This window comes from Phoxinus phoxinus (assembly GCF_949152265.1).
Source record: "Phoxinus phoxinus genome assembly, chromosome: 15".
In the NCBI taxonomy this organism is placed as follows: Eukaryota; Metazoa; Chordata; class Actinopteri; order Cypriniformes; family Leuciscidae; genus Phoxinus; species Phoxinus phoxinus.
This window is the reverse complement of record NC_136890.1, coordinates 22295639-22321774: the sequence shown is the minus strand read 5'-3', so window position 1 is coordinate 22321774 and position 26136 is coordinate 22295639. Positions and strand designations below refer to the sequence as shown.

At 37.8% G+C, this 26136-nt stretch overlaps 5 protein-coding genes across 6 annotated transcripts; 2 read left to right on the top strand and 3 right to left on the bottom strand.

The window, feature by feature from the left end:
• Window positions 1-4: 4 nt before the first annotated feature.
• On the top strand, window positions 5-4009 carry rpl10a (ribosomal protein L10a). The gene is made up of 6 exons (XM_079636683.1): window positions 5-115; window positions 548-619; window positions 1134-1214; window positions 1635-1783; window positions 1902-2074; window positions 3786-4009. Exons 1-6 carry the CDS (start codon window positions 111-113, stop codon window positions 3954-3956), a joined length of 651 nt encoding a protein of 216 aa, XP_079492809.1. The 5' UTR covers window positions 5-110; the 3' UTR covers window positions 3957-4009.
• A 326-nt stretch (window positions 4010-4335) lies between these two features.
• LOC307011242 (uncharacterized protein) lies at window positions 4336-8742 on the top strand. Its single transcript, XM_079636682.1, has 13 exons — window positions 4336-4397; window positions 4821-4887; window positions 4984-5050; window positions 5166-5193; window positions 5954-6094; window positions 6172-6303; window positions 6421-6568; window positions 6660-6703; window positions 6852-6902; window positions 6996-7120; window positions 7917-8045; window positions 8195-8332; window positions 8439-8742. Exons 1-13 carry the CDS (start codon window positions 4395-4397, stop codon window positions 8569-8571), a joined length of 1206 nt encoding a protein of 401 aa, XP_079492808.1. The 5' UTR covers window positions 4336-4394; the 3' UTR covers window positions 8572-8742.
• Window positions 8743-8820: 78 nt separating this feature from the next.
• inavaa (innate immunity activator a) lies at window positions 8821-18925 on the bottom strand. Of its 2 annotated transcripts, none has more exons than XM_079637708.1 (10): window positions 18803-18925; window positions 14397-14520; window positions 14040-14173; window positions 12375-12497; window positions 11937-12168; window positions 11762-11815; window positions 11415-11640; window positions 10682-10840; window positions 9727-10423; window positions 8821-9615 (listed from the first exon to the last, which is right to left on the bottom strand). In XM_079637708.1, exons 2-10 carry the CDS (start codon window positions 14449-14451, stop codon window positions 9523-9525), a joined length of 1773 nt encoding a protein of 590 aa, XP_079493834.1. In that variant the 5' UTR covers window positions 14452-14520; window positions 18803-18925; the 3' UTR covers window positions 8821-9522. The 2 variants fall into 2 exon arrangements, with proteins under 2 accessions (XP_079493834.1, XP_079493835.1); XM_079637709.1 differs by having other exon boundaries at window positions 10682-10837.
• Window positions 18926-20559: 1634 nt separating this feature from the next.
• Window positions 20560-23538, bottom strand: LOC307011957 (protein FAM107B). The gene is made up of 5 exons (XM_079638106.1): window positions 23242-23538; window positions 21943-21970; window positions 21661-21805; window positions 21300-21444; window positions 20560-21073 (listed from the first exon to the last, which is right to left on the bottom strand). Exons 1-5 carry the CDS (start codon window positions 23383-23385, stop codon window positions 20969-20971), a joined length of 567 nt encoding a protein of 188 aa, XP_079494232.1. The 5' UTR covers window positions 23386-23538; the 3' UTR covers window positions 20560-20968.
• A 328-nt stretch (window positions 23539-23866) lies between these two features.
• On the bottom strand, window positions 23867-25728 carry cfap276 (cilia and flagella associated protein 276). The gene is made up of 5 exons (XM_079637960.1): window positions 25593-25728; window positions 25329-25445; window positions 25083-25198; window positions 24597-24703; window positions 23867-24501 (listed from the first exon to the last, which is right to left on the bottom strand). Exons 1-5 carry the CDS (start codon window positions 25668-25670, stop codon window positions 24431-24433), a joined length of 489 nt encoding a protein of 162 aa, XP_079494086.1. The 5' UTR covers window positions 25671-25728; the 3' UTR covers window positions 23867-24430.
• Between the last annotated feature and the right edge of the window lie 408 nt (window positions 25729-26136).

Below are 26136 nucleotides of genomic sequence, written 5' to 3'. Positions count from 1 at the left end.
TGGCGGCTCCGGAAGTCCGTTCTTCACATCCGGGCGCATATATTCAGCGCAACTTCCCTTCATCCTTCCTTTTTCCGAGCTCCGTGTGAAAGGAGAGACATCACGTCAAAATGAGGCACGTGAGAAATATTCACATATATTTATATATAACGTGTTTAATTCCCTGTTCATTTATATTTCACTGTTTAATGTGTATATGAGCAAATATATCATCAAGCAATGTCAGTTCGGATATTGTAATGTTTCTTGACAACCTCGAACAGCCTGTGAGAGCTGCCACGCTGTTTAGCGGGCCATCTGCAATGCAATCCGGTTTAATCTGAGGATTATTTAACTTAATCTAAAATTGTAATTATTTAGACACCTGTTATTCATAGATAACATAATTTATATTGAAATATTGAAGTGTTAAAACACTGTTTGGAGGCATGTTAGTGGTATTCACCGGTCAGTCATCTTACGTAGTCATCGCAACATTTATGTGCTCGAGACACTCGGGAGTAAACTAGTCATGCAATTAACCATATTTTTGTGTTTTTTTTAACAGCAAGGTCTCAAGAGACACTTTGTACGAGGCTGTTCGGGAGGTCCAGTCTGGTTCCCGTAGCAAGAGGAGAAAGTAAGACTCGGACAGTATTGTTTTTCCTAGTAACTGACTGACTTATAAAAAATGTTGTATTGCAGGCCATATAAGCATTGCACCTCTAACTATTATCGATTATTTGTTTGTCATGTACTTTTTTTTAAGAAGCAAGAATTTTAATGGTCAACCGTGTTTTTAATACTTCCATTGTGGAGGAATTGAGATTGTTGCTAGCGTCCTATTCATCAGGACTACGGTTTAATTGAGAAGTACTAGTGAAGCTTGAACAGGAGTTTATAGTTGCAGGTAACTTAACTATGTAGTACCACCTAATGATTAGCTACTACTGACTTAATAGGTAGCAGCAACAATTGGAATTCCTTCATGTTGGAATTGTGAAGTTTATCTGAACTTTTTATCCAGTAGTAATGTCACTTGCCATAATGTGTAGAAATAAGCCTCTGCTTAAAAGCTGTGTTTTAGTTAACACCACCACTGTATGTGACCGTTACTTGCATATGGGATATTTATAGTGACTTTTATATTTAAGGTTTCTTGAGACTGTGGAACTGCAGATCAGCTTGAAGAACTACGATCCCCAGAAGGACAAGCGTTTCTCAGGCACCGTCAGGTTCGGACCTTTACTGTATCACCCAGCCTTCTCACTGCTTGCCCTTTGATTTGCCTAATTTATAAATCTCTGGATGTCTTGACATGGATTAGTTATCCACTTGATTAAATTGCATGAACGGGCAGATTAAAGACAGGCGTTTGAGAACAGCCTCGGGTAGTCTGTCTGAACCACCCATTCTTAGGGTTGGTGAAGCAGACGGACCCCTACCCTGGGTCTTAAAACATGAGGGGAGGCTATAGGTGACTGTTTTCATGCAGTCATACCTAAGCCGACCATTTTGTTAAATGCCTGTGCAATCAACACCTGATGCCAGCTCAGGTGGTATGGGTAAGACTCTTCTGATCTGCATCACATGGGTCGAAAGGGGTCCGATATGCTTATGCTTTGTCTGTCAGTCTAATCCATCACTCCTCATAGGCTGAAGACCACCCCACGCCCCAAGTTCTCTGTGTGTGTCCTTGGTGACCAGCAGCATTGTGATGAAGCCAAAGCCGCAGAGTTCCCACACATGGACATCGAGGCTCTTAAAAAGCTCAACAAGAACAAGAAAATGGTCAAGAAGCTGGGTGAGTTTCCTCCGTAGATTCGTTGTCAACCGAACATTAGCTATAAATTAGAAGACATGCATGTGCTATAGCTCGTCCTGTATTGAGTCTACATTTTGATTTTGTCTTTTTTTTTTAGCAAAAAAGTATGATGCTTTCCTGGCCTCTGAGTCTCTGATCAAGCAGATTCCTCGTATCCTGGGACCTGGCCTCAACAAGGCAGGAAAGTTTCCCTCTCTGCTCACCCATAACGAGAACCTGATCACCAAGGTGGATGAAGTCAAATCCACCATCAAATTCCAGATGAAGAAGGTATGTTTATATTCATGAAATCGCACCACTTTTTCACTCCAGCATGCACTAGCGTTCAAAAGTTTGGTCTGCCCCTGTCTCTTTAAAAAAAAAAAAATTATCAGCTTTTTACCACATTGATCAACAGATAGTTAAGGCCTTTGTTAAATATTTAGCTTTTCTTTGGAACGATCTATTCACCAAAGAATCCTGGGGGGAAAGTGCAGTTTCCACAAAGCAGCCTAGCCATTTTTAACATTGATAAGAAAAGTTTCTTGAGCACCAAATCTGGATATTAGAATGATTTCTGATGGTTCATGTGATAGTGAAGACTGGATTAATGATCCTGAAAATTCAGCTTTGCCGTCACAAGAATACATTTATTACACATGGAAATTATTTTAATCAAACACTATTGTTAATGAAAATAATACTAGAACAAAATGCGGTTACACTTCATTTTAAGGTGTCAGTACTTAAATGCACTGTAACAATGAGTAATATTAATTAACTACTTGTACTTACTATAGGGTGAGATTAGGATTTGGTTGAGAATTAGTTGCATGTAATTATGCATAAGTTACTGTCATTACTATGGTAAGTATATGTAACAAGGACGCTGTAAAATAGTGTTACCCAAAATGCTAGTTATTAATTGCGCATCAATGTTTAAAAAAAAAAAAAATCAACTAATATTACAGTAATTGTAAACATCTTTAATATTAGGCTTACTGTTTCAAATGACATCATTGCTGTTTGAGCTGTGCGCGCTAAAGAGTACGAACATTAAACTGAATTGCTTTGCTAGAAGTTTAATCAACTCCCGGTTGCTGAAGAATGCAACAAAACTCAAAGAATTTACAACTTATTACAATAGTGTTTTCATTATAATGGCATGTATATGACAGTCATTGCTGTTTGAGCTGCGCACACTAAAGATAAAGATGATCACCGGTACAATTAAGCTCTTTAGGCTACTGCATTGTTCATTAACTCGACCAAACACATCCTATATTAGATTAATCAGATATTCACAAAATAAATATATTACAATTTACAATGGCACAACATGCTGGGAGTTAAGTGAACTTGTCGGTGCTTGTCATGAAGGCTTAACTCCATAGAAAAACTCAGTCTGCCACAACGTGCTCGTCGCGCTGAAACACTGCCAAACAATAATTCACAACATTCTTTTACAGGCTCGTTCTTATTATAATGTTATGAAGACTATGACAGATTTGTGCTGCACATGTTGCACTGAACTATCTTTTCGAAGTGATCCCAATCATGGCGTACAGCGTGCATCTCTCAACTTTAGTAAATATATTATCTATTGGCTTTGATATATCGATCTAATTTTCTTATCGAATCGATAACAATAACACAAAAAATTACAATTTATCGGCCGAGATCGATATGTGGTCGATATATCGTGCATCCCTAAAATATAAATTAGTTATTTGTAATTGTTATTGTGGTAATATTAATACTGTTTTTGTATCTTCGATCAAATGAATGCAGCCTTGATAAACATTAAAAAAAAGTGTGTTAATATTACTGCCCCCAAATTTCTGAACAATTGTGTACATTACAAGTGTGTTCCTTTTAACTGCAAGATGTGTTGTACATGCTGATTGAAAGATTTCATTAAGAACTGAATGCATTTATCCAATTGGGAAAATTGTGCTTGAGACCATTTGAGAAGTTTCTGACGGTCATCTGTCATGTTCAGGTTCTGTGTCTGGCTGTGGGAGTTGGTCATGTCAGGATGACTGAGGAAGAACTGGTCTACAACATTCACCTGGCTGTGAACTTCCTGGTGTCTCTGCTGAAGAAGAACTGGCAGAACGTCAGAGCTCTCTACATCAAGAGCACCATGGGAAAGCCACAGCGCCTCTATTAGAGACTTTGTTCCATAACTTTTCCATAAATAAATGTGGAGTTGGTCCAAATCTTGTCTGTTTCCGTCTTCCTTAATGTGTCATTCATGATCTTTAAAATAAATGCTATATTTTCAAATTTAATATCTTACATTTGCACCCAGTGCTCTTTCGCAAAACATGCCATTAAAGTATCGTGTCCAACTTAAAATAGTTAATCAAAGGTTTTTAGGTTTTTTAGTGATAAGCTGCATGTAGTTCATAGAAAAAGCTTGAAGTATGTTTTTGTGTTTTGTAGTGTTAAATTTCTGTGGTTAAATGGCTTTGTCATTACTAGTGTATGTGGCAGCCATGACATGTCTGAAACAGCCTTATTAGCCTCATCTATCTCTTAATGAGATTATGTAGTGCCTGTTAGGAGTAAGACGAGAAGTGGAGAGCAAGAAATCACAGTAAATGTCATGGTAAGCAAGTGTTTGTCTTTATTTACCATACTTTGATTTGTGGTTGTTACGTTGACAACAGTAAATCTGTCGTCCAAATCCAATTATTGTGGTCCGATGGAATTTGTAATGTTAGAGGGCTTTTGTTCATAGTGGACAAGAATATGTTGGCAGAATTTCATAGATCTTTATATGTAGAAACTTTGTTTACAGTACAGATTCTCCATGGTGCTGGAGAAACAAGGATACATGTTAGTTGAGCTTCTACATTCCAAATATTTTAGTTTTTGACAATTTCAGTTCTAAATATTTTGCGACTTGGAGCTAATGGAGATAAGTTGATTCGATTTCAGTTTGTGAGTTAAAATAGGTATCTAATCCATTTATTGTTTTGTAGTATTTACTATATATTACAATTCATTTTGTTTAAACATGAATGGTCAGGCCTGTGAAGACCAGCAAGTGCTGACCAACATCCAAACAGAGACCAGTGAGAATAACTCTGAGGAAGGTAACCTTCAACAAAACCATTTAGGTTTCTCAGTCACAATACATCCTTATTCGTAAATTGTATATTATCTAAAGTGACATTCTTTTTCTTCTGAAGGGCCTAGGCACGAGGACCACATTTCTTTAGAAGAGTTGTCAGTTATTGAGAGGCTGGGTCCTAACAGGTGATTACAACTAGCTTTAAAGTCCCCCTAGCCATTTCTATGGATATCCAAACATTTGATTCTTGCTTTGTGGAAATAATAAATTCCTACAATGTCTTATTTTTCTCCATCATAGTGTTGATATGACAGAGGAGGAACTGGAGGTCAGTTCATTTTTTACTGAAATTCAAAAATCATTGCCTGGTTTCACAGACAGGGTTTAGATTAAGCCAGGATTAGGCCTTAGTTCAATTAGAGCATTTAAATAGCTTTCAATAAATATGCCTTAGAAAAAACGTGCATGATGTGCATCTTGAGACAAAACAATGGCAGTGACATATTTTAAGAAATGTAAATGCAAGTTGCTTTCAGTTAAAACAGTTTAAACATGCATTTTAATCCAGGATAGATTTAAGCCTTGTCTGTGAACCCAGGGTATATGCACGCACGCACGCGCACACACACATATTTATATATATACTGTACATACAATATTCTTACCTCAACGTGATGTGTGGCATAACTTTTTTTTTCATGTAGATTCTCCCTTATCTAAATAAATGCATTTTTATGGCTGACCATATTCAAATGAATGCAGTTTTGAAATACATTTTTGCTCACCTTTAAATCAGGGATTGTTTTTTTTGTCAGCCGGACCACTTTGACTTAAAATACTGAAATTTGAAGTACCCCCTGAGATTTTTAGTTAATATTTTAATAATTTAACAACCCATTCACATGTTCATGATTCTCTGATGTCACAGGACATGCAGGTAAACAAATAAAATGTCATATTTTTTAATTATTATTAATAAAATATATTTATTTAATAATGACCTGTTTGGGAAATTTAAATATAATTCTAAGTATATTGTATATACTGATTATTTCTGAAAACATTTGACTTTTTGCCTGCGATCACAGGCTGCTTTCTCTCGGCTGTCTCTGGCCTTTCACTGTGACCAGTTCACGCTGTGTCAAAGGCTGGAGGCAGATGAACACGCTCGGGACAATGCTGAGGACAACCTCAAACTGGAAGTGGAAAGAAGCATGGAAGTGATTGAGGTATGACTACAGTCTGATAATAGATTTTTTATTATACTCAGCCATATGCCGATTCTTGGAGTGTATTTTTGTCACAGACACTCAAGGGAATGTGTTTAGATATCAAACGGGCCAGGCTCCTTCAGCGTCTTGAGCTGTGTCTTAACATTATCGGGGGCACCATCGGACGAATCTCCAACACAGCAGAGGTTCTTGGGGCAGTGCATCAGGTATCGGTCCATACTTGATTTTACTCTGGTAGCAAAGCCAGAGAACATTACAGTGGGTCCTACTAAGTTCAATAAATGTCCTTTTAATGTTAAATCCCATTCTGTCTCTGTGAGTAGGAGGCTAAAGTGAGCCATGCAGTGGAACTGATGGTGGCTCATGTGGAGAACCTGAAGAGCCGCCACGAGAGGAACAGTGTTGTATTGGAGGAAATGAAGAAGCAGATGGAGAAAAGCAGCAGAGAGCGCCATTTCTGTGAGCAAAGGGGTAAGAGAAGACCCATTCGGTTCTCTCATGATGTTAAAGTTGTGATCCATCCACTAGCATTTAAAAAAAAATGTTTTATGTGTTACTGCAGAGGAAATTGACTCTAATGAAAAGCTGGAAAAAGACCCACAGAAGGTATTGATTTCAAACTTGTTCACTTGTCTTTTTTGTTGTTTGTTTTCTGAATGTATGTAGATATTTAAATAATTTGTAGTTCAGATGTGAATTAAATGTTTTGTTAGAATATCATCTGATTGATAATACCTGTCTGTCTCCCTCTCAGCCACAGTTACGGCGTAGAATCAGTACAAATGTCATCGCAAAGCAAACCCAGGTCGGTGCACAACGAGTTTCATTCACTCAATTACATTTTAACCACAATAAACATCTGATGTTATGATTTACTTCGTTTCTCTTTTATTTGAAGAGACAAAAAGTAATAGAGTCAGAAGCTATATTATCTTCAGTGACCAATGAGATCAGTGACAGAGACAGAGAATCAAACACAAAGAAACCGGACCACACAGAAGACTGCCTTCTAATGGACAGAGGGTAATTTGAATACAGTTTATATTTTAAGTCTGTAGCAACAGAATTTCTCTTCTGTATAGGATGCTTTAGGGATGAAGTATTTTTGAAGGCCAAAGCCCAGAAATGAGTTAGCATTTTAGCAGTTCAGATTCCATCGCCTTAAACTCAATGCGTTTTTGGTTAAATGCCTGAAATAAGATCTATGGATAACATAAGCTTTAATTTACGGCATAAAATACATCAGTAAAACCCCACTCACGCTTTAAAAAAAAAAAAAAAAGCTTTTACTTGGCATTTGCTAACAAGTGGCTGAATGGGACTACAGATGTTGTCAGGGACATTACATCATTACGCCGAACAGGAAAACTCATCTACTGTCTACTCTGCTTTCACAGCCTTGTTGTGTTTATAATCGCTCTCTAACTCAAACTTCCAGAGAAAATGACCGAAAGAGTTGTCGGAAGCTTAATGGTGGTGATGTTGAAGTCATGTGACTTTGGTGCAGTTTTTAGGAAATCGTATTTAGCCTTCAACATTTTTAAAAGTTTACCAAAACGTGATCCAAACAATAATCCAAAAAGCCAATGGAAAAATACTATTGGGTTTTTGTCAAGGGAAGCAAGGTCATGCTAACTTCGGGTTGGCCTTCCAAAATCATCACTACAGCACTCTATTGTGATGTACATCTGATTTTTTGAAATTTAAGTTTTTCTTCTTGCATCCTTTACTTTAAAAATACATAACATTTTTTGGTGGTAAATTTAGTTTACTTTTATGGTCTGATAGATAGCATATCTAAAGTTTCACATTTCTTAAGGCAAGTAGTACCTGTAGAGGACAGTCCATCACAAACTGCCATGGTGAATAGTCCTGAGGAGACATCCTCTGCCCAAATTCTTCCCAGCCAGACTCTGAGACTTGAGCCGGACCCTGTCTATGTAAAAAAGTAGGTTTCTTAAAACATGGGCACATTGCTATTAACCCTGGAGAAGAACTTTCATGAATAAATTCAATAAATAAATAAGTAGCATTAGAGACATAAGGAAACTACATGCATGTGGTGGTAAGAGACTATTGATTTTATATCTGCTACAGTCAAAAGAGAAACACAAGTTCACTGCCAGTGTTACCTCATCAAAGACTGAGGAGGAAGGCAGCGCTGGAGCACAGTCATGCCTGGCTCAAGAGATCCGAGCGCTACCTCCGAGACTGTGATAGATGTGTCATCAGCTTGTGAGTTACCCTTAATACTCAATCACACACTCCTTTTTTCACTTATTCTTTTATTTATTGAATTATTAATGCATTCATTTTTCTGAACTCACTTGTATGATTTCAGACAGCGCCCCCTAATGCAGTGGATGTATCACTGCCGCTGGATAATCCTGGTCATCTACCTCACTGTTCTTTGCTCAATCATAATATTAGCCATATTAGTGTGGCTGCTGCAGACACCCGTCTTATGGATGTGAAAAATTATAATAAATATCCATAGAAATTACAATGGAATGATCTGTTAAAAGTAATGTTGATCATTTTTTGTTACTGTTTTGTAGTTGTTTTAACTTTGTTTTAGGGGAAACTGTTTCATGTTTGTAAATGGTCTCAGAATAAAAATTTTGCACTGGTATTTATGTCAATATATACAACGGTTTTCTGTTTTATTCAATGTAAAATATTAGAAAATGTGACAAACACAAAAAAGCACAATACATTATAGTGAGGATCTGTGAGATTGTTTATTAAAGTGTATTATAAATAATATAAAATATATGTCATAATTAGTGTACAAACATGAAGGAAAATATTTGCATTTGGTATTATTAAGACTCACAGATGGATTATTATTACAATGCATATTACAGTAGCAGAGCAACACTTCTTGAAACGTTTCACTAATTTAAAAAAAATGTGTTAGCAAAGGGGCAATATTAATTCACAAATAAAAAACAATATGGAAAAATAATATATTATTCATAATGTGATAAATTAAATAAAATCATGGGGAAACTAAGACATTATGTAATACTTTAGTTATTAAGAAATGTGTACCAGACACAAATATATACTAAATGATGTCATTTCCATGAGGCCATTCATCAGTCACTTGCAAAAGTGAGTAACACTCTCTTGACATCAATAAAATTACCATTATATTATACATTCATCATAAATATCTGGCATGATGCCTTACGAGGAAGTCTTAGACTTGAAATTTAATCACAAATGTAGGCATATGGAATTGAGGCGTATATTTCACTGGCTCAGCTCCAACTCGGTCAAAAAGTCTCGGTGAGAATTAACATAATTTTCACTATCAGGCTACATCAATGAGTCCATTGGCTCAATAAATAAAACTAAAGAAGGTGTACAATGAGTTCACTTATTCTCAGTGTAATTTCCTCCAGGTTTCTTCTACCTGGTTACACCTGACTCACAATCTCAGAGTCTTCCTCTTCAAACCACTGCAGCGGCGTCCCATCGGAAGCCCTTTGCAGAATCACTTTCTGAGAAGCCTGGAAAGAAACAAGAATGTTCATTATTTAACTGCCAAGAACAGATTTTATTCATGATGCTCAGTTTATGAAATTGGTATTGATAAACGCACATATTGTATACGTCTTTACCTGTTTTTGAGAGGGAATCTGGTGGTAAGGTGGCGGCTCCGGGCGCTTAATTCGAATCGATCCTTGTCGTTCAAGTGAGCGATGTTTGGACACGGCTAAATTGTTTTTCTGATGCCAGGTTTTAAGCTCTCCTGATACCATTTCTCGAGGAAGCACCCGGCTGGGATGATTGGGGAATTCTCTTAGCGACATCGTGCGGACTACCTTTGTGTACGGCGGGGGAGGCTTGAGCATCCGTTTGGGTGAAGTAACCTCCACTTGTTGGGGTTTATTAGTATGCATGGTCCCAGCTTGTGAATTCGGTCCGAGTTGCAGCCTCCCCATGTCCACCTGAAGAGGTGTCCTGTTGTTAATCTTGACTTGACTGGGGCCAGGCATGAGGTGAGGTGGGTTGTTGTTGTTGTTTTTGAGTGTGCTGTTGGTGTTGAGGTGGCCTGGTGCTTTATTTGGAGCAGTGCGATGGTAGCCGTATGGAGGCGGACAGGGTTTAGGTGCCTCGGTGGTTGTCTCTCGGCTGGAGGAACTGCTATAGGAGGAAATGGAAAGCTCAGAGCTGCTGTCTTCAGAGCTGCACTGATATAAACGCTGAACAGAGTAGGCTAACGCAAATTCGGTCACTCGTCGACGCGGCAACCTGGTCCGGCCCCGTCCCAAGTCTGAGCTGGCCTTGGTCAATTCTGGTTTGCTTCTGGGAAGTCTATTTGACAGGAGATAATATCAGATCAGTAAGGTTAAAAAAAAAATTGCTATAATAAAATGTCCAAGATGGCAGAGAGAATAGAAATGTTGATATAGATATATATAGAATGAAATAATGAGGCATGTATATAGCGCTTTCATGTGTACTACTGTTCACCCAAAGCGCTTTACAGTCATATCGGGGTCTCTCCTCAACCACCACCAGTGTGCAGCATGCTCAAATGCCTGTGCTGAATGTTATTTGTATATTACTTACCTAAAGGACTGAGAGAACTGTCTGCGCAGTGGCAGCTCTGGGGTGGAGGGGGCGCTGTTTGGCTGATTGTTCCGCATTGGCAGACTTTTAAAAACAAACTGGGGTGCTGGAGGAAGTTCTGCCATTCTCGTGTCTGTTGGTGAGCCTGTTGGACTGCTGCTGACACAGAGGAAGCAATTCATGAGATCATTATGAAATCATTATGAAGATTATATACTGATAAATGCATCTAAAATAGACACTTATACTTTGTTTGAATGTTTTAACCTTAAACCAGCTCACTGGATGAACAGTGTAACAACAAACAATCTTTGATTAGTAAAAACACAGACCTGTGACCTATTACACTACCGTTAAAATGATTGGGGTCAGGTTTTTTTTTTTTTAAATAAAGAAATAAATACTCATATTCAGCCAGGATGTATTAAATTGATCAAAAGTGATAGTAAAAATTATTTTCTATTTCAAATAAATGCTAAAATTCAACTAAAAAGCTTTTTCTGTATTTTTGATCAATGATTAAAAAAAAAAATGCAGCCTTGCTGAGCATACAAGACTCCTTCCAGTAACATTTTACCAACCCCAAACTTTTGAATGATAAAGTATACGTTAACCAAATGCTCTATCTAGTCCCTATAAAACTGCTCTGACAACACAAAGTAAACGCTTGCATTATATATACTCCAACTAAACCATCTATCATTTGGCTCAAAACTAGAATATCCCATAATACCTCGAGCGGCTGCTGCAGGTAGAGTGAGACGGATTTTGTTTTTGGTAGGGCTGGTCCAAGCTGGATTCCATCCACGGAGAGTTCTGGATGGGTGAGGCATCATAGTCCAGACTGGAGCTGGACCTCGATTGCTTTGGGACATTATTGTTTAAGAGTGTCAATCGCTGGAAGCCGCTCTCTGTGGAAGACCCCAGAACAGTCGGAGAAAAGAGAGCAGAGTCGGAATCTGTTGATAAAGAACAGTTTTCCGACATTAGCAAACTCATACAGTCTAGTAATAAAATTATCACATGAAGTGGGGTGTGAAAGTTTGAGATGAGTCAGAAAATAAAGGGTCGCTCACTTACCATCATCCAAGGCAACAGCGTCAGACAGCGAGCTGTCATCAGACATACAAAGATCTGAAATGGACCAACAGATAAGACTATTATTAAAATGATTTGATTTGAATGAACAAATAACAATCTTTTTTTGTAGTGCCGAAGTTTAGTTATGAGAAACAATGGCTTCTGATTGGCCGACCTCTCTGTCTGGATGAATAGCAGGTCTGCGGAGAGACACAGCCGTGGTTGATGCGGTGTTTCAGTATCGCATCCTGCAGATCTTTCAGCTTCTTCTCTTCACGTTTACACTGCTGCAGTCGGCTTTTCCTCACCGGTTTGCTGATGTGCTCCTCGAGGGAGAGCTTTCGGGCCGCCTCATAAATCTGCCGCTGCAGGGCGAGATCAGCCTCGAGCGCGTGCAGCTCAGACTCCTGGAGACAAACATTTTAGGGGGTAACCGCATGATTACAAGCTGAAAATGCGGAAATAAATGCACCTCGTAAAAATATTTTCCATATAAGTGGAACGGATTCAGTTGAGTAATAATACCACTTTAAACTAGCCAGGTAGGTTCAAATAACAGCCAGTTAGAGCATAGCTATTAAAATCATCTCTGTGTAGGAACTGCGGCCTGTACCTCGCCATCTTGTGAAATAAAACCCTCGTCCAGTTTAAAAGCGGCTCCGATGCGTCGCCGGACTTTCGGAGGCTTCTCGTCAGGCAGGAGAGGGTAATCGGAGGGCAGCTTTCCAGTCAGCTCCTGTTAAAGCAAAGCATTTTAACCACGAGAGGACTCAAAGAAACGCAATGACAAAGAAAACGAACTTTATGTTTGTTAATCAATACAAAACAAAACAAATCTTTGAGCGAGCAGATGCTCGTCTTTATTTTGTCGAGGTGTCCACAAAGGGTGATGATTAGGCCCTTAAATCTTCTCCCTGCTTGGCCAGTAGTGAATGACAGACATGTGGGCTAACATGCAAAGAAGCATCTGTTTCTTGGCCATTGGCTTTAGTGCTTCTATTGAAGGGCTGTATTCAGAACAAGAGAAAGCCCGGCTTAATCAGAGCAATCTGATTTACGCTTACGGGCCAGCTGACTTTCCTATTGAAACTTTCCTATAATATAATAATATTTTTAGTCTTAAAAGGGGGTGAAGACTGTGGTGCTTCATCTGCTTTAAATATCAAAATCTAAAATTATTGTAACTCCATATATAATATTCAAGTGATTTTATGAGCAGCAGTGAGCAGAGCAGCTCTTCGATCACACAATAAAAGAGTCAGTGTGCGGCACTGCTCACATACTTATACCGTATATTGTTTATAAATCCATAAGAGTCATAAGCTCAGACCTGTCAGCTCGGTGCGTTCTACATGTTTTAATAAAATTATGACGAATGATGGATTGGATGGTTTTTGTGTTGTAAACCTTCCTGTGGTGGGGACAAAATGTACTTTGGCAAAAAGTGTTTTTTACGCTTCATTAAATTTGCATGTAATACACAGTAGTGTTCAAAAGTTTGGGCTTAGTAAGATTGTAATTGTTTTAAAGAAATTAATACTTTTATTTAGCAAGGATGTTTACAAAAAGAACAGTATTTATTGGAAATAGAAATATTTTGTAACATTATGAACATTCAATTTAATGCTGAAAACAGTTGTGCTGCTTAAGAAATGTTTCTTGTGTATATTAGACGTTATTATGCGTCATTAGTTAATTAGGCCAATGTTAAACTTCCCTGGACCAAGGCCCTTTTATGATTATTATTTATTTATTGGCACACTCTGGTTAACTTTTCTTTTCACGGCTTAAAGCTCCTTATTGAGGAAATTTCGGTAAAACTTTAGTTTAGGGTCCTATTCACACTATTAACTAGTTGCTTATTAACATGCATAACTAGGATATTTACTGTTTATTAGTACTTATAAAGCACATATTAATGCCTTTTCTGCAAGACCATATTTTACATCCTTAATCCTACCCAATACCAAAACTCAACAACTACCTTACTAACTATTAATAAGCAGTAATTAGGAGTGTATTCAGGCAAAAGTTGTAGTTAATGGCTAGTTAATCCCTAATCTAAAGTGTCACCGAAATTTCTATAGAGAAAATGAATGGGAAAAATTTATGTTGCCTGCTGAGTAACCTTGAATTAGACTACTAAAAAATAATTCCCAAATAAAGCACCCATGTGGAGTATATTTACATTTAAAATATATGCCCTGTGCTTAAACTAAAACATATGGTTCATGATGGTAAGATGGCTGACTGATGGCTTGTTTTCAGTGTCACTCACAGCCTCTCTAATGCAGAGTTTCTTGAGCTCGAGGACACACAACTCCAGTCTGTCCTCAAGGGCCTGTTGCTTCAGCCTCATGGCACGCGTGTGAGTGCTCAGGTCCTTCACCGGAGACGTGGGGCTGTCCGGGCCTGGACAACACAGGAGATTTCATTACACAAGAGCACACACACATATAGGGCACATTTCACATCCTCAAAATGAAAATGATAATTTCTTTGAGACATGGCCTAGCAGTTGGCCTGCCTTGATACACTGATTTATTTTCATATTTTTGTGACTACACCACCTAATTTAGATATATGCTTCCTTCTAAATATTATTTATCACTAACATAGAAATGAAAGCACTCACCAGAGTTTAAAATGATCCCGCTATCAGAGTCACTGATCTCCTCCTTACAATCCATGTTTGTTTTTGTAATTCTGCAGTTTTTGTTAAAAATAAATAAATTCCCAGTTCAGTCTGCAGATGTGACCTGTTGATGGGAAAGAGAAAAGATTCAAATCCGTTGTTTGATTTCAAGCGTTCTCCATTTACTCCACTGCTCTCCAGTCTAGCAACCACTAAGTAAATTTGCCTTCCAAATAGTGGCTTGTGGCCATGCGATAATGTAAAAACAAACCTCCCGAGGAGAACCCTGCACAGGCACCTCAGCGTCTCCTTAACATCTGACAAAGCAACTGGTCATTCGCCTTATCCAGCCCTATTTCAGTCTGCACACACACGCACACCCCCCTCCCCAAATCTTTGAATGTCTCAAAACACAATAGCCGCCTGCCCGGAGTTGAACGCACATGTGGGGGTCTTATTCTTCCCATACAGCACCATAGCAACCTGGATCACTATGACCAAGCAGGCGTGTGTGAATTGTGATGGAGTGTGTTTGGGGGGAAACTAGAAGTCAACAGATGGCAGAAGGGACTCTCCCCCTTCCAAAGGCTGCACCTGTTCTCTCCAAGAACCCCCTCTTTTTTCTTTCAGCGCACACTCGCCACAGCTTTGAAGTGGAACAATGTGTCCATGCTGATTCAGCTTCAGGCGGGAGATGCTGATAACTCAGATAACCATGTCAGGGTTTCTCTTATTACCATGAAGAAAACTTACAGGCAAAGTTTTTCTAAAGGGTTGTTAGGAATAGCATCTAGGGTTCTCAGATTGTGACGTCTCAGATTTCACAGACTCAGTAGGGAGAGAGTGAGATGAGGAGATGCTACTGTGACATTTACATAAAGTCAAGTCTTGTTACATTGTAGAGGAACATGTTAATGCACTGGGAAGAGTTTGAATGACAGATGGAGGAGGTTCACACCAAAATGAGAGTGTTTTTTGGGGGGACAACAGACTTTTTTCAAATGTTTGTGTTCCACAGTGAAAAGAAAATCATACTTGAGGGTGAGTAAATTATGACTGAATTTATCTTCTTGAGAATCAGGAGGATTACAAAGGATCCTTTTATATCCAGTGACAAGATTTGAGGAAGATATTAGCGTATCTTATGACATTATCTCCAACACTGCTTTTTTGGAGTCCTATCATAAGTTAAAGTAACCGTAATCAGACCTCATTTAGAAAGAAGTGTGTAGAATGATCCTAAATGTAGAAGTTATTTTTGAAATGTTCCTACGAATAAATGACTTAATCTCAGTGACATAATTATCACAAAGCAGTTTAAATGTTGCCCATTTGCACATGTGACAACAGAACAAATTCATACTGTGATTTCCTATTTAACTTTACAATTTCATAATCAATGTTGGATTATTTTAATGAATGGTAAATGAGCGCAAAACGTTTGTACGGATGCTTTTTAGTTGCTGTACTCAAGAACATTTTCACATCAGTTTTTGTGTTTTAAATCTGTATTTGTTCTTCATTTTTGACGTAGGATGAAATCCGATTGTATGCGTGTATGTTTTATAAATGAGGCCCACAGTTCCTTGTATCTAATGAGTGCTGGTGTCATCTACAAAAAAATGTAGGACAGACATTGTATTTATATAAATGCTATTTTGGGGGAAATCTAGTTGCCCACCCACATCACAAGGGACAACATCCTTCCTAATGAGTCAGTGTGGATCTTTATCATCCCTCTTCCTGAGCTCTGAGGAAGAAAATTTGACAGGATGTGATTGTGGCACTACCGAAGGCTCTATCCTCATTCAGTTCTGTAACTCATGTGGATGGATGCAGCTCACCACAATAGAAACTAGCCTGCTCCATCAGACACCCCGACGACTGAAAAAATACCAGCAAAGCTCTCTGTCAACAAGCCCGAGCAGCCAGTTGGCTGAGAGGACAGTCTCTGCTGATACAACAAGACTTAGTCGGTAAGAGAGGGCAAAAGAAACGCTGATGAAACTGCAGTGGGGATTAGGTCACTGTGACAAACTGTGCTTTATGAAAAGCAGTTCCTAATTTTGCCATCATTTCCTCACCCTCATATCATGAGAAAATACTTTCTTCCATGGATCACAAATAAAAAGATATTGAAAACTGAGCTGGTTGCTCTTTTCCGTACAATTACAATGAAATTATGCAGGTACAACGTCTTAAATTTTGGTCTTTTACTCACACAAAGCTATTGTATGTGTTCAGAAGACTTTCAATATAGTACATGGGTTGAAGTTTGACACATTTATGGTGCAATGAGTGGAGACTGAAGCTTTCAAGCTTCAACAAAGATTTAGGGTTAGGGTAGATGGTTCACTTGAATGACTATGAATGGGAGAAACTGCAATGCGCAATATGGCGGAATAAGTCCCATCTTCAAAATAAAAAGAGCCATAGAAGCTCCCATAGAAACTGTCATTGGGTCTCAAAGTGCAATTACCGTAGTTATGAGATTCCGACTTGTAAAAAGTATTGACATCCTCATAGAACTCAACTTGTAAACTCATAATTTTCAGAGAGCTCCAACTCAAAATGGCAGTGGCTTCAGCAGTAAAATGTAGTTATTTCGTAATAATTCTGTTTAATAATTGTATTAAACATTGTTAAGGTCGTAATAATGCAAGAAAAATCTAAAAATTTAATTAAAGACAATACAGTTCAATGTAAAATTTTAATTGCTGCCTGAAGGCGTTGCAAAAATGGCCTCTGAGTGAACTGACTTTCCTTGAAAGGGACTTTGTAAAAAAAAGCAATCAGCACAATCTTCAGAACTTTTCTTTTTGTGTTCCACAGAAGACAGAAACTCATACAGGTTTGGGATGAGTAAATGATGACAGATAAGAATTTTTGGATGACCTAGTCCTTCAAACTCACAGACTGCACTCATAAGGAGCTCCACCCTGAAAGCACATTAGACCGGTCTTGATTACGAAGCACATTAAGCTCAGAAGAGCAGACAGGACGTAGACTTCTCGACAGCGATCTCGGCAGCAGGAGGATAACACAACAGATCCACCCATCCTCTCACGCAGTCAAGCGTAAAGATGAGACATCAGCGAATAAAGCCATTTTCAGTAGCCTGCAATTCTCATGTGCTGTCTATTCCATCTCCACCAGATTCCCAACACCCTTTCCCATGAGCCTGTGGGGCTGTGATCTATTGGAATGCCTACCCAGCCAATTTCATTACCACTGCGGCCAGGTCTGGAATTCCCAGAGAGGGCCAGAGCTTGGAAAGTCTGACAGGAGACTTGAACACGACCCAGAATGTATGTAGAGCCTGTTATTATAGAGATGCTGAATCGTGTGGACGCAGATGTTATAGGAGCGACAGAATTTAGTGAAGCCAAAAACCAGTTGAATGTTAATTTGCCATGCAAAACATGACGGATAGTGAGAGAAAGAGTGAGTAAAGACCTAAAAACAGTCTTTTGTAATCCCATTTCTCTCCTTTCATCATGCCACTCATTGAAGATGAAATGATTAATCAAAATGCATGGCAAAAAGCCTCTCAGAGACAAGAAACCCTTTAGCTAATAAATAAAGGAAAGAAAAGTTTAAACAGTGTAAACACAGACTCATTCTCCTTTATAAATGGAGATCCACTTTGCAATCTGTAGGTATTCCAGTACAAAGTCAATTAAGATATACCATGGACCTCTAAAAAAAGAGATAACCCTTATAGCTAAGCCTTTATACAAATAGCAATGTCTGTGACTGTATAGGCCTACAGTTACAACCTATAGGTAAATGTTTCTTCTAATTAACTTTAACAGACCACAGAATGGATGAACCAATATCAGTTGATCTAGAATAGATCATTCATGTTAAACAACACTTTGCAAGCACTAAGAAGAAACAAATTAGGTTTTTACAAATACAGCATTCAAAAGAAAACATGCATGTCTTTAGTCTGAATGCGTAGAGCTTGAAGACAAATAAAACATCACTTGTTTCATTGTTTACATTGTAATAATCAGTCCGTCTAATCAATCATAACGCAATCATGCCATCAACAATCACCATCAACTCGATGCCCAAAAATATCTTGCAGAATAGATTGAACCGATAATCTGATATAATTGGCATGCTTTGAAGGGTTGGATGGCCTTACAGAAATAAATCTGCACTAGTCTATGAATTTAAATCATCAGCCTTTATGTTTGTTGTAAATGTAGGCTACTTTCAGGTGACAAAAAAGAAAGAAAACGAGTGCAGTAAAAGCTTATCGAAATAATTGGCGCATGCCTTTAAATTAAGAAAATATAATTTTAACACATATGATATAGCCTACACATTATGTGCACACATAATATTATACAAATACAATGTCATATAAATACACATATTTAGCATCTTAATCATACCGTCCTTTGCTGTATCCAGCCCAAAACACACCCTCCCATTCACTCCATTCCCGCAGATGCGCGTGTGCCGGTGGACTCCACAGTGCGGCTGCATGTAGGCTCTAACTCAAGCTATCCAAAAGCCACTGGACTGTACCAAACCGTATCTTCGCAGGGGGGTATGCCATGTAGCTGAAATATTCTCCAGTTCGTATTTATAAAGTAACATACGTGTTCAAATTAACAGACCCCTGCCTAAAATTCTATCGAGGAGTATTTTCAAATTGTGCTTTTAAACAAGTTTAGAGGTAAAAACAGGGCGATACCATTGCAAATAGGCTACTCCGCCCATGTTTGTCTAGAATGTATTGTAAGCGTGTGTGTGTGTGTGTGTGTGTGTGTGTGATCTTTTTGAAGGCAGCACACGCTTCTTCTGCTATAGGCGTGTCGCCAGCGGGAGAAAAACGAGACAATATAGTTAAACAAGAGGACAGCTGGTGAATAGTCCTCTGGACTATATGAATAGTGTCTGAAATGGCACGCTGCCACAACTTTATTGTTTTCCTGCGTGGCAGCATGCCTGATACTGCTCAAATTAATTTGCTGAAAGAGTATTTGTCGTAAATGTCATCAGCCTTTAAAGATATACATTTTGAGAACACAACATGGATTGAGTTTCTTTATTTCTTTTTCGCGCTTTGCTTCCCATTTGCCTCCTGTTGTTGCTTCCCTGATAAATGCAGGTTACGGCAGATGGTCAGGCTTTCTTTTCCTCGAGCCTCTCGGTGAATTTAAAGATCAGCTAATTAAACGGGGACATTTCCATTTGAAAGGAAGAGTCCGTGGAGATTTCTCTTCCGGCTGGCAATGTGCAGAAGTGCTACCTGTAAATGCAAAGGCAGCAAGACACAATCGATTTGTGAATTCTAGGAAGGAAAAAAAAAGAAGTCATGTTTGAAGATGTTATGATGTAACTCTTTTCAATATGAGGCACCCTGCTTTTTTTAGTAGACATGAAAATGCACATTCCGAACTTAAATGGTTCATGGTTGTAATTCAAGAATGCTTTGGAATATAGATGTAAGATTCGTCTTGTTTTAAAGAAGAAATTTGGCAGATTTTTGTAGAAGTGAAATAAAGTTAAACAGAAAGAAGTTTGAGTTTATGAAAATGTACAATGTTAAAAATGTATTTATATTTTATATAAAATATATATTTTCAAGACCTGGTTGACTCTAAAAATGCAAAAAAAGGTTGATATCAGTAAGATTTTGTTTGGGCGCAGTACCAAACTTTTTCACTAGTTGACATTACTGCCCATATAAGGGCGCCTCCATTTCCATATGTTGTTTGAGTGATTGAACCATTATTTCTACTATTTTCATACAATGTATGAAGTAGACAACCTATTCAGAAGTAGTATTGGAAGATTTTGAAATGAATTCAACCTCTAAGAAACACAAAAAGAACACGTATGCCAAATCACAATTGGCGAATCTATTATTTTTTTCTTTATGTTCAAAACATTTTCACTCAGACCTTTTTTCTAAAATAATTGAATGGATGCTATCTTTTGAACTCTTGACATGAAAACAAACTGAGGTTTCTACCATTCTTTCATGATTTTTCATGTTCATCACCATTTCAAAATAAAGGTCTGATATTCTTGCTGCAAATTGATAAATTACGGCTACTCTGTACTTGATTTTGAAAATCAATCACCAAATATGTAAACTAGAGATAGTAAGCTTTCAAATTATATATAGTTTGTCAAGATTAGTTAAGGTTTAGTATATTGCTGTTTTACATATGTAATGGCTATGCCAATATAAGGGGTTAAAAAAAAAAAGTCAGTGGTACTTTTTTCCAGTTTGGTCACTTGTTAATAAACCTTGTATGCCCAATATGATATTAAAGTCCTAGTATCGTAATTTACAAGTAGGCCTATTAAGTTATATGCTCCTCTTTAAAAAAAAAAAGAAAAGAAAAAGGTAACCAGGTACAAGACATAGCTTTAATTCGACTCAAATTTACATTAAATTGTTACAACTCTTAAATACAGTGCATCATTGCTAAACTACATTATAGCTGTATGCCATTTAATTTCATTATTTTCATAACATCAAAATATTCTCTTATATGAAAACATTAGTAAAAATTACAAAGCGCATTTTCTCCACATATCCTTCAATTTTGTTCGGTCAACTGTATGCGGCGCAGATTCTCCTTCACTCGTACAAATTCTGGAACATTTTTCTCATCCTCTATGCGTCTTTGTTCCTCCATCTCATACTGTAGAGACATTTAAAAGAGCAGCGAACTTTACAAAATGCTCAAATATTACATGAAATTTCTGTAATGGGAGAAAAACATATTACAACTGTCCTTTCAAAAAACATTGCCGCATGATTCAGTTCATCAAAGACAATCAAATAATGCCATGCATCTGGCAAAACTCTTGACCTCCATTCCAGTGATGAGGAACATTAAGTGGTAATAAAAAAAAAAAGGTCAGTACCTCCTTTAGTTTCTGCTGTCTCTTACGGAGCTCCTGTTCCAGGTCAGAAGGGGGTCGGAGGGCAAGTTCCTCCTCTCGGTGCAGGTCAAGTCTCCTCTGCTGTAACACACGCTGCAATTCTGGTTTCTCCTCCAACAACAGCCCTCTGAGAACAAAAAGTTCAAAAGCCTTTAGGTCACTTTAGTTTAGCAAGCAGACCTTGTTCAGAAGAGTATATTGAGAACACAGTTTACTGTAAGCTCAATGGGATTTAGATCTTGATTATATCTTTCAACTTTGTTTACTATTCTTGTCAAATAAAGTACTCCAACGTAATCATATACTTTACAAAGTAAACCATGTTGACGTTTCTCTTCTTCACCTCTTATGGCCGAGCAGAAGCTCTTTATGGAGATTCTGGCGACTGGGACACTCGCCGGGTGAACCATTCAGTTTCCTGATGTGAATGAACTCATCTCCGCTGTCTGTGCTCTGCTGGGACGCAGGAGGATGACACACATAGAGCTCTAAAAGACAAAGAGGGGAAACATTCAGACTCGCCTATGAAAGTTAACAAATTTTTAATGCTTTAGTTTCTATACCTACACGTTTGACACTGTTTATATTATGCAAATTTGAATCAGAGCATAGTCAGTGCACGTACCTTTTTTGTGATGTCTGAATCCTGGCCGCTGGAGAGAAAAAATATTTAATTTATTAATGCATTAATAAAATAGTACACATGCAAAAAATACAGCCAAATTAATGGGTCGTTTCTTAATACATTTAGAACGCAATTTAAAACAGAGTAACTGAATGCCAACATGTCCACCCATCCACCTGCTGAGGAAAGCACAGAATCAAATCCACTCAATGGACTGAGATGACACATGCTCTGCCTCCTAATGTGCATTGGCTTGATTTACGAACACAGAAGAATGAAGCAAAGAGGACTATTCATAGCTCAACACTGAAGTGTCCTCAAGTTATTTTTGAGCTCATGACTTCTGAAACAGGCTGAAATTATATGACTAAGCCAATATGATCGAGAAAAGATATTCAACCTGGGTTTCCTTAGTAAGCATTAAAAGGTAACATACAAACCTGGTAAAAAAAAGAGTATATAATTGATTTATTTTTAATACACAATGAAAACCTACAGATGGAAGTGTTATCAGTCATTGTTTAATCAATAATATATTTAGCAAATAAATGATGAATTCATGTTACGGCACATACTGTACAGGAACATTTTATATTGAACTCCACCACTGAATGAGACATTAAGCTGGGCATCCAATTTATTGGCATCAGCGCACAGCAGGGTGTTTAGACTAAAATGACCAGGATAAACCAGCTTACTCTGGTCCTACAGTGCCACACTCAGGAGCCATCTGTGTGTGTCAGCCACACACAAACACACCCATGTCCCACCTCCACACTCCTGAACCAACATGATAGACTACTGTCTGAAATACACAACTCATGCCAGTCATGATAACCATATTATGTAATAGTTTGTGATAGGCTCATATAAAAACTAATTTACTGGGATTGCTGTCATTAAATTTGAACAAGAGTCTATTTCCATGTGAAAACTAAATGCATTACTAATACAGCACAATTAACTTCATAAGCCTTTTGACTCATGATTGGTAACAACAGGCAGAGAGCAAAGTCAAATAAACTTCATAAAACTGCTGAAACCAAAAGTGTATATCAGCTTCCCTTTAAGATTCCCATTGCTTCATTGGACAATTACCTGAATTAAAGTACTTCAAGTGTTGTTCCACTTGAAATTAACTATGGAAAAGTAACTGGACACCATACATTTAAGTCACACTCCTGCAACATATACAGGTACAAAAATACAGATACCTCTAATTTGCTATCTTTGTAGGAAACACTGAGGGTTCACCAACTAAACTTAAATTCTGTTACTATTTTTCTAGGTAACGCTCACCTCAACACACACAGCTGATTGTTTTTTAGTTGTGTTCAAGAAGTCCAGCATTGTGCTGCTGGTGTCGAGACTGTGGCTTTCGCTCACTGTGTTGCTCTGTTTATGTTCAGTGATGCTTGCTGCAGGCATTGCGTTCAAACTCATTACGCCATTCCAGATTAACCTTTACCGATGCCTATACGAGGCACGCAGGATGCCAGATTAACTAATTACCGTAGACAGACATCATTGCTGTTTTTAACTCTCTCCCTTCCTCGGAAACGTCGACTCTTGATCTCTTTATTTCTTCATTAAGACAAAATTAAATTAACAGGTGTTTGTTTTTAAACCAACAGGTTAATCTCGTCTAAATTGTGTAGTTTTAGTCTCAGTTTATTCCTGCACGTTTAATTTACAAAATGCATTAAATATTTGTATTTATTTAAAAAAGAATACAAGATAATAATAATAAAAAATAATAATAATAATAATAAAAAATAAAAAATATATATATATAACGCATGCTCCTAATATTTATAAAACGCTACCGACCACAAGAGGGCACTGTGAGTTTTGCGGTTGTTGAAAAGTTTCCCATGATTCCAAAGAGCTACTTATATTGACGTCAAACCGGACGTGAGGTCATTGAGTGAATGTGTTCGCGCGTGTGTGAGGTGAGCGTGAGAGAGTGGTTGGTTGTTTGTGTGCATGAATGTTTGTATGTATGTGTTTTGTGAAAGTGTGTGAGAATGAGACCTTTTTGTTTAAAAAAAAAATCTACACCATGATCTTATTTGATCTTATCCGAGTTGTTGCCCTGCTCGGATACAGAGATGATAGTAACCGACTCGGGAGCTTCTGTAGCGATGATCGTGAGGCTTTTTCACTGAGGGCATCCACAGTTGAAACTGTGGTAAGAAATGATGATTCGATCAGATATACTAGAGCAAGCATGGTGCTGGATTTAGTTCCAATACGCCCTGTTTGTTTCACTGAGTATAATGGCGATTCTGATCTCACAAAAACAGTCAGTGAGCCTCACCGAGCTGCACGCTAAACCATCCATTTTAAAAAAAGACGACACCAGCATGTCTTCGTTTCTTTTATTTGTCAAACCTTGGTAACGTTACATGTATGTGACGGTTCAATAATTAACCAACTGGAAATACAGGTGGTCATCTTTACTTCTGTAGGTTGTATTTGTATTGCACTACGTAGAATAAAAGCCGCCATCATGCTTACGTGAGTAACCTCGGTTTGTAGAAGCGGTGTGATGAGACTCTATATAACAAAAGAAAAGAAAAACCTGAATAAGTTACGTTGTTTTTTTTTACACAATAAAATCAATTTATTATGGGTTGAATATTAATTCTCACCTATGGACCCTTTAATACTGTATATAGAAGCCTTCTGGATGTCGACCCACACTTTTATTCCTTTGTTGTCGGTCTCACACACGGAGTCTTCTGATTCTCTGTTTTTCCTGTGTAAAGAAAACATTACAATGTCTGAGAAATTCAAACTTGATAAGCCTTCAAACAAAATAAATGATTAAATTTTTTTTTAAAGTGGCAATAAAACATTTCTTAAAAAAAGAAAATCTCCTTTTTCTTTTCCATATAGGAAACGCACACACATGTGTATGTATATATGTAACCTACAGTAGCTAGTCATCATTTGAAGTGGATCAAAAAAGGGAACCAAAGTTGTCCTAGGACAAGACCGGGTATTGTTCAAAATTCATGTAACGTATAACTTCGATGAAAGGTTTTGATCCACTTTAAATGTTGACTACTGTATGTGTATTATATATATATATATGTATGTATGTATATAGAGAGAGAGATGGAGAGAAGCCTTACGCATTATCCATGTAAAGAGTTTCCTTCTGCGTCATTGTTTGACTTTTGTTTTGAAATAATCCTAGATGATGGTCGTAGGTCGACTTTAGATGAATGTCCAGACTGTCGTTTGGTGCCTTGTAACAAAAAAATATGCAAAAAACACAGTTGCTTTGAACCGGAACATATTTGCGCTCATTTAATATACAGTACGTTAAAGTAATAATTTGTCAATTCAAATCCCCATTCGAGGTTAAATGAACTTACTGTAGCATCATAATGAAAGACATTTCGATGAGAACTGGCCTGTGTTGTCGTGTTGTGAAGTCTCCTCCAGGGTTCATCATTTTGTGCGAGATGGGTTGGCTTGTCATATGACAATTTCTGATTATGAGATAATAAGTGAGAAGTTGAGAAATGTAAATAAAAGTTAGGCCTAACGTTAACGATTTAAACGCAGGTAACCGAACTAACGTTATCTGTAAACTGATACAGGGCCAGTTTTAAAGTTTGAAGTTCATTTGTAATTACCTGAATTGCCTTATTCCCTGTGTATGTATAGTCGTTTTCATATCGCGGGAATGGAAACGGATCTCGTTCTTGTGGCATATTCCCACAGTATCCAGATGATGAGTCTTATGGAATGTAACAGCTCGATGGGTTTTGGGATTTTTTTTACTTTCAACTTTGTTGTCCCTCCCACCGTTGCCTAGAAACCAACTGAGCTTTGTTTCTGTTGCACCACCACACAGCGCGAGGCGTAAATAAATCATATGCTTACATTACAGACAAGCACATTTGGGTGTACAATTTTATATTAACAGTTGATTAACTGATTATTGACCCCATTGTTGATGTTTTTTACAACAGCAAAAGAAGAAAATAAAAAAACGTTGCTGTTTCAAATTTTCAACTAACGTTACGTAGTTCAATTCGGGTTGATTCGTACACTTTTCCAAGTCAAGCAAAAAAGTGTCCCGATGTGTTTCCCAATTGAATATCAAAAGAGTCGTCTTATTACTTATGCTATTGACTCTTTGCTCGTTATAAACACAGGGACTAATACGATTTTGTT